Below are 18,044 nucleotides of genomic sequence, written 5' to 3' on the forward strand. Positions count from 1 at the left end.
AGACCAGATAGGGTGGTGATATGCACAGATTCATTGTCCATATTACAAAGCATACAATCAACAACAACTACCAGAGAAGACATTCTCATAGAGCTGAATCATAGCCTGTTAAGACTGCACAGAAGCGGCATAGATCTGCAGTTCTGCTGGGTGCATGCACATGAGGGGGTGAAAGGGAACGAGTTTGCTGATAAATTAGCAAAAAGTGCACTACAAAAGCAAATAACATTACCAGTTCAACTTGGTAAAGGAGAAGGAAAAGCAGTCATTAAGAAAAAAGGGATGGAGATCTGGCAGAAAAGGTGGGAGAAAGACCAGAAAGGCAAAGAGTATAATAAAGTACAAAAGACAATTACAATTAATATTCATAAAGAAAGAAACAGAAGGGAGGAAATCATGATGGCTAGACTCAGAATAAATCACACGGCTTTGAATAGTTCGCTGTATGTCATGGGGAAAAGTAACAGTAACAAGTGTGGGAACTGTGGAGTAAAAGAAGATGTAGAACATATCTTGTTACATTGTGACATCTATAAAGCGGAAAGAGAACAATTAAAGACTAAAGTCTTAGAGGCAGAGAGGGAGTGGAGTGTGGTTGGTGTTTTGGGAACAAAAGGAGAGGGAGTAAGAGCTACCAGAAAGGCACTGTTTACATTCTTGAGTGAAACTGGGGTAGGAACACAATTTAACATTAGGTCAGGAAAGAACATAGATTTGTATTTTTGTTTTATTTATTTCATGGTTTTATTTATTTATTTTTTTATTAGATCATAGGTTAAAGAGTTGGAATGATGTGATGATTCATACTCATGTACAGTAGGTGGCGGTATGCACCTTTTTAAGTTGTTTGCAATCCGCCAAAAACAAGAGAAGAAGAAGAAGAAGGCAACGTCCGGATGCCAATCGTTTTTAAAACCAAAAAGAAGAAATCCTTCCCGCTTTTATTTTGACGTCCTCAAACCGCACCGGAAGTGAAGTTCCCAGCTCTTTCTAACCTAGATCGAGGTGGCGTCTCGTTGCTTCAGCTCTCTCTCTCTGTGTGTTCCTGAGAAAGTGTGTGTGAGCTCCAGCACTACTGATCCATCATCTCTGTGTTTGGATAAACCTCTGAATGGACTCTGTGCTCTTTTTTCTGGAGCGTTTACCTCAGACTATAGGAGCTAGCTTAGCATGCTAGCTGGAAACACGTTAGCAACGCTAGTCAGATTGAGAGTTTGACGGAGAGAGAAACGGTGTGTTTAACGGAGTCTGCAGGAAAAGGTGATCTAGGAAACATGAGTAAAGTCCAAATGCTGCTGTCGTTGAAGAAGCAGCGACTCACTGCTGCTGATGAAGAGATATTTGCTCTGTTTGAACAAACAGTAGCAGAGCTCGAGGAGGAGCTGTCTCTTTCCAAAGAGGAGAACAAGAGACTCCAGAAGCTACTGGACGCTGTTTTACAGCCTCAGCTTCGGATACACAGAGCAGGTCTGTTCCCTTTACCCTTAATTAACACTTTACACTCTTCAGTAGCACTTTATTATCACATTAATAACACTTTAGACCCTTTAGCAGGAATTGCTGCAGGTAAGTAAAAGTACAAACACCACACTGTGAAAATCCTCCATTACAAGTTAAAGCATTTCATATCTTATTTAAGTAAAAGTATGTAAGTATTATTAGACACATGTACTTTATTATAATAATTAAAATGTATTACGGAAGAGCAAACGTCCCAAAATAAATATATTTATAAAAATACATGGATTGAATAATATGCCATTTAATGTACTGATTTAAATATTACCCATACATGTAGGCACTAGTTGGTTAAATGTGACATACATTGATACTCTCGCCATTTCAATTAATCCAAAGTATTTGTTTTTATTTGCTTTTACACATTTAATAAGAAAAGGTGAATAAAGAAGCACATTAAAACTAAAGTAACTTTAGCACATTAAAACTAAAGTAACTTTAGTTTTAATGTGCTTCTTTATTCACCTTTTCTTTTTAAATGTGTAAAAGCAAATAAAAACAAATACTTTGGATTAATTGAAATGGCGCGAGAATAATTCATAAAGAAATCAATCAATAAATATGTTAAATAATAAATTAAACACATCTAAAATGTTACTTGATAAAGAATAGGGGAACTAGTACAAAGGTCATTAAGTACGTAAAACGTTAATATAAATTAATGTAAAATCTCATCAATCAATTATTGCCAACATGTATTTATAATATATTCTGTATATATACAGTGCATGACATTAAGGATTTTGGGAGTGGCCCTGTGGGCCATCTAAGCTAATTAACAGATGGCCCTGAGCCCAATAGAGATTGCCCTGAAAAATGTGCACGGCCGAAGGGTTTGGGGGGCCTCCCCTAGAACATTTAGATGTTTGCAGGTCTTAGATGCTGTCTAGTGCATTCTCTAGACTGAATTATAAGATGAACCACCACAATATTATATTGTACAATTTTATTCTTCATTTCACTTGTTTGTGTTTGCTCGCTTGCATGCCCTGCATAGCTATAAGAAATACGTAAGTTGTTGGTCAAGACACTTTCCATCTGATGAAGGCAAATGCCTTCCCAGATGTAAAAAAGTAGAAAACATTACATTCAGTTGTAACTGCCAAAACAAACATTATTTACACTATTATGGCCCCTGTTAAAAATGTTTTTAATGTTATCTCCTGTAAGTTGGTCGAAGGAATGCCTCCTCATCCGGAAGCTGACCGAGCAGCATTCGAGAGTAGCCGAGCGCATCCGCGAAGCACACAAAATGGCGACGTCACAGTTCCCGTTAGCCGGCAACTCTAAATCTCTTCGGTCAAAATATTTTCCCTTTTGCGCAATACCGCTTAAATTGCTCCACTTATGTGACAGACAAGAAGAGTATGTGACAGACAAGAATAGTCAATTCTAATGTCTAACACGTAATGTGGAGAAAGAGATGTGCTGTATGGGTTGATTGTGCGTAGGCCTGTCACGATAAATAATTTTGTTGGACGATAAATGTTCCTGGAAATTATTGCGATAAACGATAATATTGTCGGCCCCATAGAGAACCGCAGTGACGCGTCATAAACCCGGAAGTAAACTTCTTCCGGTTCCTTCTTGAAAAACCAATGCAAATTCTCCATAGGATTTTGGAAAATAGCTCAAAATAAGGTCTGTGGTTGACACACATTTAAGAGAGGGATCACGTTTTGTTCAACCGGATAATCTCCACATGTCAACCCTACTTTTATAATTTTTGAATCATAAATCTAGTCGCCAGAAGCAAAATGCTAACGTTATGCTATAAACGAACTACAAGCCAGTACAGCACCAGGGTCGCACGACTTCAACGTCACGCCAACTTAAGATCGTTTCAACTGACTTGCACTGAAACTGCACTTTGAACACTTTAAATATATTAACATTTTAAACTGTATACCCCGGTTATCTAGGCCCTTTTTGTTTTGTTTCATGTATACCACGTTTATCTAGGCCCTTTTTGTTTTATGTATACATGTCACACTGTGGGAAACAATATTTCGATATTTCTGGATGTATAACACATGTAGAATTTTTGACAGTAAAGCTGACTTTGACTTTCACACGCTTGCATATTTTAACAAAGCTTTTCATTTTAGCCACACTGAATTTAACTAGAAGTCATGGCTGTGTCAATTACCAGTCTGATATCGTTTTACAAAGATGACAAGAAGAGTGTAGATAGAGGAGAGAACCACTACAAGTCAGGACACGTAACAGTTCAGCCTAGATGAAGGTGTGCTTACCGGTGTTGTCAGGGCTAGCATGAGGGACAAGGTTTATAGTGTCGGTGAGTAGTGATAGCAAGAGTACCGTTAACCTAGAGTTAATTTATTCACATTAATTCCCATCAACAACACCATTTTATGTGTCACATGAAATCTTTATTAGGCAAGGCAAGGCAAGTTTATTTATATAGCACTTTTCAAAACAAGGCCATTCAAAGTGCTTTACAAAAAATGAAAGACATTAAGAAAATGGCATTTAAAATCAGTCATCAAAAAGAAAAGCTATTAAAATAAATATTAAAAGAAAAAATACATGGATAAAAGTTACAGTGCAGTCTAAGATATGAATAGTTCAATTAAAAGCAGCGACAAAAAGAAAAGTCTTTAGCCTGGATTTAAAAGTAGTAAGAGTTGCAGCGGACCTGCAGGTTTCTGGGAGTTTGTTCCAGATATTTGGAGCATAATAACTGAACGCTGCTTCTCCATGTTTAGTTCGGACTCTGGGGACAGAAAGCTGACCAGTCCCTGAAGACCTGAGAGACTTGGATGGTTCATCATTTAGCAGGAGGTCAGAAATGCATTTTGGTCCTAAACCATTCAGTGCTTTATAAACCAGCAGCAGTATTTTGAAATCTATTATTTGACACACAGGAAGCCAGTGTAAAGACTTCAGAACTGGAGTTATGTGATCCTCTTTCTTAGTGTTAGTGAGGACTCGAGCAGCGGTGTTCTGAATCAGCTGCAGCTTTCTAATAGATTTTTTAGTGAGACCTGTGAAGACACCATTGCAGTAGTCCAGTCTACTGAAGATAAAAGCCTGGACACGTTTTTCCAAATCCTACTGTGACATTAGTCTTTTAATCCTAGATATGTTCTTTAGGTGATAGTAAGCTGATTTAGTAACTGTTTTAATGCGACTGTTGAAACCAATAACTAATTTAACCCGCTCACAAGAGAGCCCACCTCCGAAGATCGTGACTGGCTGAGGGACAGACTCGGGAGCAGGTGTTCAGGAATTTCTTGGCTTCTCTCCCCCAAGCCAGAAGAGGAACACTACAGCTTGGAAACACTTACTGTTCCTGAAATGATCAAATCTGTTGGGCATCAGGGACCTGAGGCAATTGTGGCAAGCATGGCATTGTCTGAAGAGCAACAGAGGGCAATTCAGGTGGCTACCACTGGTCAGCGAACCAACCCAAACTGGCATTTGTTCAGGAAAGGAAGGTTGACTGCCAGCAACTTTGGAGCTGTCCTGAGGTCAAAGCGTGTGACTGCTTCCCTTATTGCCAGGGTGCTAGGGCAACAACAGGCCCTTGATGGTGTTTTGTCAGTACAGTGGGGGACTATGAATGAATGTGAGGGCGTCAGGGCATTCACCACTGCAACCCAGATGCAGGTCCATGAGTCAGATTTGTGGCTCTCCCTATCAGGATTGTTGGGGGCATCTCCAGATGGTCTGGTAGGGTCTTCCGAAGTGCTTGAGGTAAAGTGTCCCTACAGAGCCAGGGAAATGACAATTAGTGAAGCATTGCAAATCAAGGGCTTCTGTGTCAGTAAGGAAGGAGAAACATTCAGCCTGCGTGAGGAACATCCTTACTGGCACCAAGTGCAAGGTCAGCTTCACCTCACTGCAAGGAAGAAGAAATAAAAAAATTGGGAATTGTTTTTAATTTACATTTACTCGCCTTTGCAATGTTGTGGTTGTTAGAGTGTTAGGTTTCCTGTCAGCTCGTCTGTTGGGAAGATATAAAATATTAGTTTCATGGAAGTCACACCGTCACATATACTGTAAGAGCATTAAGACATACAGTACATAGGCTAAAACAAAACATCTAAAGATATAACCTTGCACTTTGATAAGTCTCGTGAACATTTTCACTATTTTGACATTTTTATAGATGAAAATTGAACTAAAGAAATAAATGGTAGATTAATCCATATTGAAAATAGGTGTCAGATGCTACACTAATTATAATAGTTATATTTCTTAATTAATTAAGATAAGATATGACTATTGATCCCAATTTGGGAAATGTTTGTGTTGCAGCAGCATAGCAAGAAAAACAAAATATAAGTTATTATAAATATACAAAAGTATGTGAGGGATGGGATATTAAATTGAATATAAATGTCAAATGTACATGTGATTTTACGTCCAAGAGAAGCTATGGAGCAGAGAGTTCTCTGCCAGCCAGAGGTGATTTGTTATTAGTTCAATATGTCAAACTGATTTCCCTGACTACAATCTTTAGTTACATGGTGAAACGTTATGCTGCTTGTACTAATTAGACTTATCATATAAGCCACACAGGTTTTAATAGGATGTATTCATTATCTTTACTTATGTTGCGGTCTTTTCAGCAGCGCCATCTCTAAAACGGCGATACAGTCACTACCCATCATTTACATTTCACCTTGACATGGACAAAAATGTAACGTCAGCTTACCTCATGACACGAATCCAGACTCTCCTTTGGAAAACATTGGCCGGGAAACGATAGAACAAGCACGTTTCATGCGAAGACCTGTGGCTGCAACCCGGAGCAAAGCAACAAACCATTGCGTAGCTAACTAGTAGCGCTAGCTTTAGCTAACGTTAGCTAACGAAACGAACTGCCGAGTAAAATTGGAAAACACTGGTAATTAATTATTCTATCATTTGTAAAATTACGGTGTTAAAAACGACAATTTCAAAAATACAGATTCGAATGGTCAGATATACAGATACTAAAGATAGGCATGTACTTGCTTTCAAGCAGAACACAGAGGAAAACAAACTTAGCGGGAGTGTTTACGTGTTCGGCGTAATGACGTACAACGGCCTCGACAATTTCTGTAGTCCTATTCAGCCACTCGGTAACAACCATCGTTTTTCAGACACGTAAACTCTTCAAAGATCACCAGTGGGGTCACTGCTGATGTATTTAATGTCGTAGAACAAAACGTGATTTATCTCTTACATTTGTGTCAACCACAGACCTTATTTCGAGCTATTTTCCAAAACCCTATGGAAAAAATGCATTGCTTTTTGAGGAAGGAACCGGAAGTGCTAAAAATGCTAACTTACTTCCGGGTTTTTGGACGCGTCACTGCGGTTCTCTATAGTAAGACCATTTTAGACCACTGACATAATGATAGTATATCATAATAATTCTAGTACATCCTTTCAAACGGATCTTTTTATTGAACATTCAACATTGCAAATGAAATGTGAAATAATATTAAAATATATAAATGATATATAATAAATAAAACAAATTAATTAAATTATAATAAATTAATTAAATCACACACAACCAAAACAATAAATTAAATAGACTCAGGCTGGAAAACAGAGCTCTCAATCCATCTATCTATCCATCTCTATATAGATAGATAGATATATATAGATATATATATATACAGTGCGGCAAAAAAGTATTTAGTCAGCCACCAATTGTGCAAGTTCTCCCACTTAAAAATATGAGAGAGGCCTGTAATTTTCATCCTAGGTATACCTCAAAATGAGAAAAAAAAATCCAGAAAATCACATTGTCTGATTTTTAAAGAATTGATTTGCAAATTATGCTGTAAAATAAGTAGGCTATTTGTTCACCTACAAACAAACAAGATTTCTGGCTCTCACAGACCTGTAACTTCTTCTTTAAGAGCCTCCTCTGTCCTCCACTTGTTAAATGTATTAATGTCACCTGTTTGAACTCGTTATCAGTATAAAAGACACCTGTCCACAACCTCAAACAGTCACACTCCAAACTCCACTATGGCCAAGACCAAAGAGCTGTCAAAAGACATCAGAAACAAAATTGTAGACCTGCACCAGGCTGGGAAGACTGAATCTGCAATAGGTAAGCAGCTTGGTGTGAAGAAATCAACTGTGGGAGCAATTATTAGAAAATGGAAGACATACAAGAACACTGATAATCTCCCTCCATCTGGGGCTCCACCCAAGATCTCACCCCGTGGGGTCAAAATGATCACAAGAGCGGTGAGCAAAAATCCCAGAACCACACGGGGGGACCTAGTCAATGACCTGCAGAGAGCTGGGACCAAAGCAACAAAGGCTACCATCAGTAACACACTACGCCCCCAGGGACTCAAATCCTGCAGTGCCAGACGTGTCCCCCTGCTTAAGCCAGTACATGTCCAGGCCCGTCTGAAGTTTGCTAGAGAGCATTTAGATGATCCAGAAGAGGATTTGTAGAATGTCATATGGTCAGATGAAACTAAAATAGAACTTTTTGGTAAAAACTCAACTAGACGTGTTTGGAGGAGAAAGAATGCTGAGTTGAATCCAAAGAACACCTACTGTGAAACATGGGGGTGGAAACATCATGCTTTGGGGCTGTTGTTCTGCAAAGGGACCAGGACGACTGATCCGTGTAAAGGAAAGAATGAATGGGGCCATGTATCGTGAGATTTTGAGTGACAACCTCCTTCCATCAGCAAGGGCATTGAAGATGAAACGTGGCTGGGTCTTTCAGCATGACAATGATCCCAAACACACCGCCCGGGCAACGAAGGAGTGGCTTCGTAAGAAGCATTTCAAGGTCCTGGAGTGGCCTAGCCAGTCTCCAGATCTCAATCCCATAGAAAATCTTTGGAGGGAGTTGAAAGTCCGTGTTGCCCAGCGACAGCCCCAAAACATCACTGCTCCAGAGGAGATCTGCATGGAGGAATGGGCCTACATACCAGCAACAGTGTGTGAAAACCTTGTGAAGACTTACAGAAAACGTTTGACCTCTGTCATTGCCAACAAAGGGTATATAACAAAGTATTGAGATGACCATATATATTGACCAAATACTTATTTTCCACCATAATTTGCAAATAAATTCTTTAAAAATCAGACAATGTGATGTTCTGGATTTTTTTCTTTCTCATTTTGTCTTTCATAGTTGAGGTATACCTAGGATGAAAATTACAGGCCTCTCATCTTTTTAAGTGGGAGAACTTGCACAATTGGTGGCTGACTAAATACTTTTTTGCCCCACTGTATATATAAATATATATATATATAAATAAATGAATATGAGCACACATTGTCTCACAAGCAAAACAAATCTCCTTAAAACAACAGTCATGTGTACAGTCCACTGTCCATACAAAGGGCCAGATGCCTCAACAGGCCATATCCAAATCTGTTTTTCAAAGTTTTCGAGCAAGGAACACCAACAGGTTTGCATTGTCGGGCAAATGCATCTTTGATTGTAAACTGTCGGGAAGGTGGGGGCTCGCCATCTCCAGCTGCCGTGTTTGCTACCAGCTGGGAAAATGGAATGGAGTGGTTGTGTTTTAGGTGTAGTTTAAAATGCGTGGTATTGCCTGCTTTTGTCGCTACCTTTTTTAAACAAATGCGACTCACCGCCCGGCTCATTCAAGTCCGTAGGTTGACCTCGTTGATTTGGCTTGAATCCAAAATACTGCCACACCGGAGAATCGAGATGTGTAGGTTTTGTAACCAATTCCATTTCACTTTAAATTCCCCGCGAGTAAGTCACAGGTTGTCTCCCGCTTGTCGCTATATTATTAATTTGGCTGCTACGCTGCTGTACGTGCACACAGTGTCCTGACCTGGCTGTGTGTCAGCCCCGCCCCTCACAGCGCGCATGGCCGGCAGCCACAGCTCGTCTGGCAGCCACAGCGCTCCTAGCTAAAATGCTGGTCACATCCTTATGTAAACAAACACGCATGTAAACGGCAATTTATCGAGCTCAGAAAAGTTATCGAGTCCATTTTTATTTATCGTACGATAAGTCAATTTATCGATTATCGCGACAGGCCTAATTGTGCGTTGGTCTGTTGGTAATGCCTCGGGGTTCCGGTGGGCATGTAAACAAATGCATAATGCTGCGCTATACTTTGTGGCCTCACCCAGTTGCATAGCGACACTTATTGTTTAGGTGTCTTTTAATAAGCAGGTAGTCATATCATTAGCTAGGACTAGCTGGATCTGATCGATATGGACATAAACGCGAGTGAAGTCTAATCTGACGGGAGAGAGAGATCAGCTGCTGCTGACGAGTCGACACGCAGCTCTGCATGATCACATGCAGCGGTGAGCGGACAAACACACACTTCAGGTTAGAATATCACACGTAGCTATTTTAATGACCTCTCAAACTACCTAAACTAGTTATAGATATGTTTGGACGGTCGGTCGTTTCTCTCTTTCTCGAGCCCTGTATATATATAGATATATATATATATCTATATATATCTATATCTATATCTATATCTATATCTATATCTAGATAGATAGATAGATAGATAGATAGATAGATAGATAGATAGATAGATATATATAGATATATCTATATCTATATATATTAGGGTTGCACCGAATGGGAAATTCTTGGCCGAAACCGATACCGAAAATAGGAAACAGTTGGCCGAATGCCGAAAGGCCGAAAATGATTAATAGAAATATATATATATATATATATATACATTTTTTACCAATGTTGTTCAGCTACCTGATTATGGAAAAAGAAATGATTATGGCAAAACTTAACTTAAATAATAATCACTATTATGGGTCCATAACACATTTATTCAGCACTTTTGAATGCATGCATACAGTACATTAATTCCAAGTCAAGTGCATTTTCTTTTCTCTGTAGGATAACTAGAACAAAGTGCATTCAGAACAAAGCCAAGGTGCTTTAAAACTACATAAACATCTAGGCCAGTAGGCCTACAACAAAATAGTGTAAATAAAGACTGTAACAGCCAGGCTTCAACAACAACAAATGCACCTATAAGTGCATGCATACAAATGTGCAAACTGGATAAATCCACATGAATGTAACTATTTACAAATGAAATTACAATTCAATTTCAAGAATCTGTAAATAAGGCTGTCTGTCCTCATAAGCAAAGTAGTAAACATTGTATAAAGATACATAAAGTGAAAACTGGATACAAAATCCACAATCAATTACAAATTAAATTACAATTTCAAGAATCTGCAAATAAGGTGGTCTGTCCTCATGAGCAATGTAAACAACATTGTATCATTTAGATACCGAAAGTACAATATATTGAACACTGTGCTGCTGTCATTTCCCCCTAATGATAACCTGAGATGGTGAATTATAACTCACAATGAAAATTGTTCAGGAAAGTGGGTATAGAGTAGACATGTAGAACTAGATAAGCTTATGATAAACCAGCCTTGTCTACTTATTAAGGAAAAGTGGGAGGTTCTTTTTAATGAACAGTAGCTTCTCTGCTTTATCAGCCATAAGTCTGCCCTCTTCTCATCAAGCACATGAGAGGCAGCGCTGAACAGTCTCTCGCTGTCAGTGCTTGTGATTTGATCTTACTCCGCATATTTGTCCGGGTGTTTTGATTTCAAGTGGTGGAGTAATCCCGAAGTGGTGAAAGTCTTTGCAGTTACACCCCCTCGAGAAATGTCAGCTGAACACGTTTTACAAATCGCAATCCGCGCCTCTTTCTCTGATATTTTTAAATATCTCCAAGCGCCAGACAAGTTGGCTGTGAGCCAGCCGCGAGCATGGTCGCGCACCGTGCTTGTCGCCGCGTTTTGATTACGTCATCACAACAACACGTTAGCTTACCAACGTAACCCTGTTCCCTGACATTCGGTGATAATTTTTCGGTGCTAAAAGGAAAGGGCCTTTTTAACCATTTTCGGCCGATAATTGTCGGCGGCCGAATATTCGGTGCATCCCTAATACATATATATGTATGTATGTATATATATATATATATATATATATATATATATATGTATATATACATACACAGAATATATATTTTGAGAGAGAGATACAATAGCATTAGACGTAGTCGAAAGTGTGGACACATCTTCTCATTCGAAGTTTTTTATTTATTTAAATTGGTTCTGCTTTGTAGATTTATACTGAAGACATCAAAACTATAAAATAACACATTAACTAGAATTATCTAGTAAACACAGAAGTGTTAAAAAATCCAGAATATTATTTATATTTTGCTGCTACTGCAGAATGCTGTGGTAGCCATGCTGGTTAAGGGTGCCTTGAATTCTGAATAAATCACCAACAGTGACACCAGCAATGCCTTTTGCAGCAACTTTTTTGTTAACTAGATAATTCCATATGTGTTCTTCCATAGTTTTGATGTCTTCAGTATTAATCTACAAAGTAGAAACAAATTAAAATAAACACAAACCATTGAATGAGAAGGTGTCTAAACCTTTGACTGGTACTGTATATAAAAAAACACACATATTTTAATATTTAGCAGGTTCCTTCATCTATAATCATTTATACAAGCAACTTTGAAAATGTACCACAGTAAAATGCGACATACGAAAGAATCAAGAAACATCATAAATTAAACACTGACAGGGAACATTTTACTGCACCATCATTACTGTTACATAAGAAGGTGCCGTCAAATGTTCTGATGATACTTGCATACTTTTACTGAAATAAGGTTTGAATGCAGGATTTTAATTTGTAACAGAGTATTTTAATTCTATACTGTAGGCGTACTGTATCTGTGAACGATCCCAAATACAATTCCTTGTTTATTGCAGCTAGTGCTACGCCAGAAGAAAAAAACCTTTCATTTTCAAAGGGGCTGGGCTACATAAGATGAATTGAGACAACAAAAATACATATTAAGTGGGACAAAGAAAGATAATGTGAAAATATAAAAACAAAGGCATTAATTAGGGCTGAAAAATGTCTCCCATTGTAATGGTGATTAGATTTTTAAATGCTAACACTTAACAGTTTGTTCTGACTGTGTGTTTCCTGTTTCCTGCAGACGTCCAGCAGCTGGTGGTGGTTAAAGAAGAGCTTCTCCCTGACCAGCAGGAGTGGAGCACCAGTCTGGACCAGGAGGACCCAGAGCCCCCCCCACACATTAAGCAGGAACAGGAGGAACTCAGGGTCAGTGAGGAGGTGGAGGAGGCTGAGATCACCAAGTCCACTTTCACTCCTGACCCTGTGAAGAGTGAAGATGATGAAGAGAAACCTCAGTCCTCTCAGCCTCATCAAAGACAAACTGAACACATGGAAACAGAAGCTGATGGAGATGACTGTCGAGGACCAGAACCAGCCAGGAACTCAGATCCAGAGAGCAGTTTACAACCAAAGACTGAGGACAACACTGGAGACTCTTCTGAACCTGAACCTGGAGACTCTTCTGAACATGACACTGAAAACTCTTCTGAACTTGACACTGAAGACAGTGCTGATTGGAAAGAGACCAGAGAACCTGCATCAGGCTCAAACTCACTGAAAAATAGACAAGAATCTGTCAGTGATTCACGACCTAGTGCTGAAAATAAACCATTCAGCTGCTCAGTCTGTAAGAAAGCTTTTTCACACAGTGGAATTTTAAAGAAACACATGAGAATCCACACAGGAGAGAAACCACACAGCTGCTCAGTCTGTAAGAAAGCTTTTTCACAGAATGGACATTTAAAGTCACACATGAGAGTCCACACAGGAGAGAAAACACACAGCTGTACAGTCTGTAAGAAAGCTTTTTCACATGGTGGAAGTGTAAAGGAACACATGAGAGTCCACACAGGAGAGAAACCACACAGCTGCTCAGTTTGTAAGAAAGCTTTTTCACATAGTGGAAGTGTAAAGAAACACATGAGAATCCACACAGGAGAGAAAGCACACAGTTGTACAGTCTGTAAGAAAGCTTTTTCACATAGTGGACATTTAAAGGCACACATGAAAGTCCACACAGGAGAGAAACCACACAGCTGCTCAGTCTGTAAGAAAGCTTTTTCACAGAATGGACATTTAAAGTCACACATGAGAGTCCACACAGGAGAGAAAGCACACAGCTGCTCAGTCTGTAAGAAAGCTTTTTCACATCGTGGAAGTTTAAAGAAACACATGAGAGTCCACACAGCTGTTGTCCAAGTGTACAAGTGTTGGTCCACAGCGCAAACGTATTAATTTAACAAAATCTGCATCTAAAATGTTGGCATAGATACGTTATTTTCCCCTGTGCAATTCCAGTCTCACACTTCACATCACATCGTCATAAACAATTATCGGAAACAGACCGAAAACATTTTTTAAAAATAAAATAATACTTTATTCCGAGTGTCCTTGCTTTTCTCTTTGAAGGTCATCACATAAGGGCATTGTAATACACGTAGTTCTCTATTTATAGAGCCCTGATGAGCAGACTTCTAGACAAACATGAGGAACTGCCGCCAACACTGAAAACGTGACGTGGATCATAAATATATCAGCAATTAAACAACATCTTACATTTCTTTTCACACAATACGTCTCCTTGCAGTATCAACACTAATTCAGCTGACTTTTATGTTTGATCCAATTGGTAGATAGGCTGTATTTACACCATAAAGGTGCACAGCTGATATAAAGGGACACCTAGTGGTTAAAGCATGTTATTGAATTTCATTATTTTTATTAGTAGATATTAATAGGATCCCTATAAAGTATATTCATTACACGTTATTCTCTACTAATGGTTAATTAAAGACTGTATATAATGACTATTTTGCAGATCCCTTTCAAGATTTCAAGATTTTCTAAGGTTTATTGACATATCATATTCACAAACGGTGGAGTGCAATGAATGAAAAACTTGGGTCGCAGGTTCCTCAATAGTGTATTACAAGACATCTATCAATATGTGTGCATACCTCCAGCAATGTTAACTATGTTGAAGCACTTATTTTAACTGATATTATACATATGTATTATACTCTTATAAGATGTATGTAGATATTTCATCTCCGGCCTTGTCAGGTATTGAACAATCAATAAATGAAGAACACAGAATTATTAAATATAAAACACAGAATTTGTGTGATTATACTAAATGATTTAGAAATAAACACCACTGCATATTTACAACCCGTTTAAATCCAGTTTTGGACAGTCTGCCGTGGTTCCATCACATTTCAAAGTGTTGTTCGGCGCATCGGCGTAACCCTCGGAGCACACTCTCCAATCACAGAGCTTGAGGACTATCACCGGGTTTGTCAAGCGAAGCGGAGAGAATACTTACTTCCGGGTGTAATATTCTCTAAACCAAATTAGCTGCTCCGACCCTCAGTCCTGACGGACTCCAACTTGTGTTTATTAATCAAACAAATAAATAAACACAAGGATAATTAGGTGTTATTGTTGAGTAAATGGAGAATTGCGCAGGGGAAAATAACGTATCTATGCCACAATTTTAGATGCAGATTTTGTAAAACGAATACATTTGCGCTGTGGACCAACACTATACATGGACGGGGAAGGGGGTAGCAATAAAGATAACACCATTAAACAGTTACACAACATAACATAAATAATATCGATAGCAGTGTCCCTAGCAACCACCTTGGTAACAATGAAAACGTTGTATGGACACAATTTCCTGAAGTAATCTTTGTAATAACTAGCAAACTAAAGATCATGTGCATCCACTGCACACATAATATGAAATAACAACTCATATTTCTCGCATCACATGACATAAAAACGCATTTTAATGGCCAAACTAACTTTAAAATAGGCATTTTCCACCGAGAATAAAACGAAGTTCGGCCATGTTTTTTTTTTCTGCAGGGAGAAATTTGAAAATCACGTGACATAGACGCCAGCCATTGGAATGAATGGCGAAAGAAAACGTAGGGATCTTACAATTTCAGAGGCGTTTTTGTAGAAATACTACGTCATACGTTGTGATTACACGTTTTTTTGTAAGACTGGGTTGGATTGTCAAGTCCCAAAACAAACCATGCAATATATTAAACGTTAAGTACTTTGTCAGGCTTAATATAGATACCCCCAAAAGCTTTTTGCTTACATGTATTTAAAAGAAGACCTTAACCTAAAGTATTGTTTAATGTTTAAATAAAGCTTAATTTGTTTGTCTGTTTTGCACATCCTCCTATTAATATCTTTGTACATCCGGCACTAAACTGTTTTATTCAGTTCTAAATAGAGCCTTCTCCGTTGCTGCACCCACCCTCTGGAACTCACTACCCCAATCCATCAGAGATTCTTCCTCCCTCACAGCATTCAAAACATCACTCAAAACCCACCGTTTCAACGCAGAATTCAACCACTGACCACCCCGCCCCCCTATGTTTTGTTTTGTTTATCTCTTTTTGTATTTCTTTGTTTTTGTTTTTTTGTTTGTTTTTTTATTCTCTCTCAAAGCGTCTTTGAGTTTCTTGAAAAGCGCTATACAAGTCCCATGTATTATTATCATTATTATTATTATTATTATTACTATTATTCTAGATAGCATTTACAGTATCTTCTTGATATTTTCGATTCTCTATTCATATCATTGACCTTATACTTTCCTCCTATTTTGTATATACTCTTAATATTTAAATGTTTTCATAAAATATAACACATTCAAAGGTGCTTTACAAAAATGAAAGACATGAAGAAAAAGGCATTTTAAACAGTCATTAAAAACCAACACAATCTACCTGCATTGCAATTACTCTAAACGTGTAATAACGTGCTTTAACCAGTAGGTGGTTTGGGTTAAAAAGCTGTTAAGTTTACAGTGTTAACAAAATAAAATATACTGCTGTTTCTGGTTTAGTTTACGACGGATATATTTAGTTATTGTTTTGATATTTCTAACACAAAAGCGATGGAAAAAACCCACAGCGACACAGAAAAGATGGTCTTAACATGACCCAGCGGTCTAGTAGTTAATAAAAAACAATAATATCAAAACAAAATATTACTACTAACTTTATTGTGAAATTCAAACTGAACGGTAAAACAATAGTTTCCGGTCTATTCTGAGCCCGATCTCTGTAGATAAATAAAAATAAAGAACTACGACAGATGTGTAATATATTTAATGCAGCCGAACCATTTATTACAATGCATTCATGTGATGACTTTCAAAGAGTAAAGCAAGCACTGCTGAATAAAGTATGATTTTATCTTTTACGAAACGTTTTTTTTCATATGGAATGCAGTTGGAGGTCAACCAATCACAGAGCTTGAGAACTAATCACGGGGTTTGTCAAACAGAGCTCATGGTGTAGTCCTAAACGATAGCTGGGGATTCTGGGTAGTGTAGTGTCTTCTGCCATCCTTTACACCGAAAAAATATTTGTTTCTCCGAATCGAAGGGGGAAAATACTCAAGCATTGCACACGATTTAAACCAATCAATGTTGTGTAATTAACAAGGATAATCTGGTGTTTTTTAGTCGATGAGTAGTGCAGATATCACTGTCAAATCAATCGACAGTAAGGGGAATACTTACTTCCGGGTGTACAATTCTCCGTTATCCAATGGGAATGGACGCTCACATTGCCTTTAAGGGCAGCCGACACAAACGAATGCCGTGCTTCCATGAGCGTCAAAGCCCGCCGCAGATGGGAATACATTGTAATCAGTTGAAAGCTATTTGCGTCCCTTTATGAAGCTGAAGGAGCCTAGGAGCGTCACAGCTGCACGCCACGGGACCCTGACCAAACGTCGCTCCTGGACGTTTATGGAGTGAGTGTGTTGCTCAGACGCTCTTCCGCTAACTTGTGTAATAATGAAAAACAAATGGACCGTAGATACACGGATTAGGGCGACATCATCTGTTCACAACGTTAAATATTTGAGCATGTTTATGTGCAAATGAAGAACCTTTTTCCTTAAGTGAGTCTCTTGTCTTTTCTGACTTTATGGGTATTTGACTTTATATTAAATACATAACAATAAGAGTGCAGAACATCTAATACTCCTCACTCTGAATTCAGAACAATACAACTGCAGGAGTATGGATAAAGCGAGATGTTTGCATGCATTTTGAGCCGGTTTGGGCCGATCCAGCAGAGTGGATCGTGCTGTTCATCCTATGTAATCTATATGTAAAGAAAACAGTCTAAATATTTAACATAAAGCTGTGAAACAGTCTCAATAATTAGCAGCAAAATGTAAGGTTTAATTTGAATAAAAGGATACATATTGAGATAGGAAGTTCTAATATCTTAAGAGAAGAGATTGAATATAAAACAATACAAACTCTTTTGGCTCCTTCCTGTCTTTCTACTGGGTCTTTCTTGGCTTTGTACTGGCTATCTTCTAGCTCTATTCAGGGTTTTGGATTTTTTTTCTAGCTCTATCCCTGATCATTTTCAGAACCTGAAGGCTCTATACGGACTATCTTCTGGTTCTCCTCTGGATCCATCCACTATCTCTAGTCTCTGTCCAGTGAATTACACTTTGTTACTGGAGCAGGTAAAGCATACAAGTGATTACTGGTTCCATGTTGATTTATTTCAATACAAATTGTTGGGGGGAACTGAAAGGC

At 38.4% G+C, this 18,044-nt stretch overlaps 1 protein-coding gene across 1 annotated transcript; it reads left to right on the plus strand.

Annotated features, from left to right (window-relative positions):
- Nucleotides 1–446: 446 nt before the first annotated feature.
- Nucleotides 447–15,634, plus strand: LOC307024964 (uncharacterized protein). The gene is made up of 2 exons (XM_079659496.1): nt 447–1,467; nt 12,534–15,634. Exons 1-2 carry the CDS (start codon nt 1,275–1,277, stop codon nt 13,685–13,687), a joined length of 1,347 nt encoding a protein of 448 aa, XP_079515622.1. The 5' UTR covers nt 447–1,274; the 3' UTR covers nt 13,688–15,634.
- The last annotated feature ends 2,410 nt before the right edge of the window (nt 15,635–18,044 follow it).

This window comes from Notothenia rossii (assembly GCF_949606895.1).
Source record: "Notothenia rossii genome assembly, chromosome: 1".
Lineage (NCBI taxonomy): Eukaryota > Metazoa > Chordata > Actinopteri > Perciformes > Nototheniidae > Notothenia > Notothenia rossii.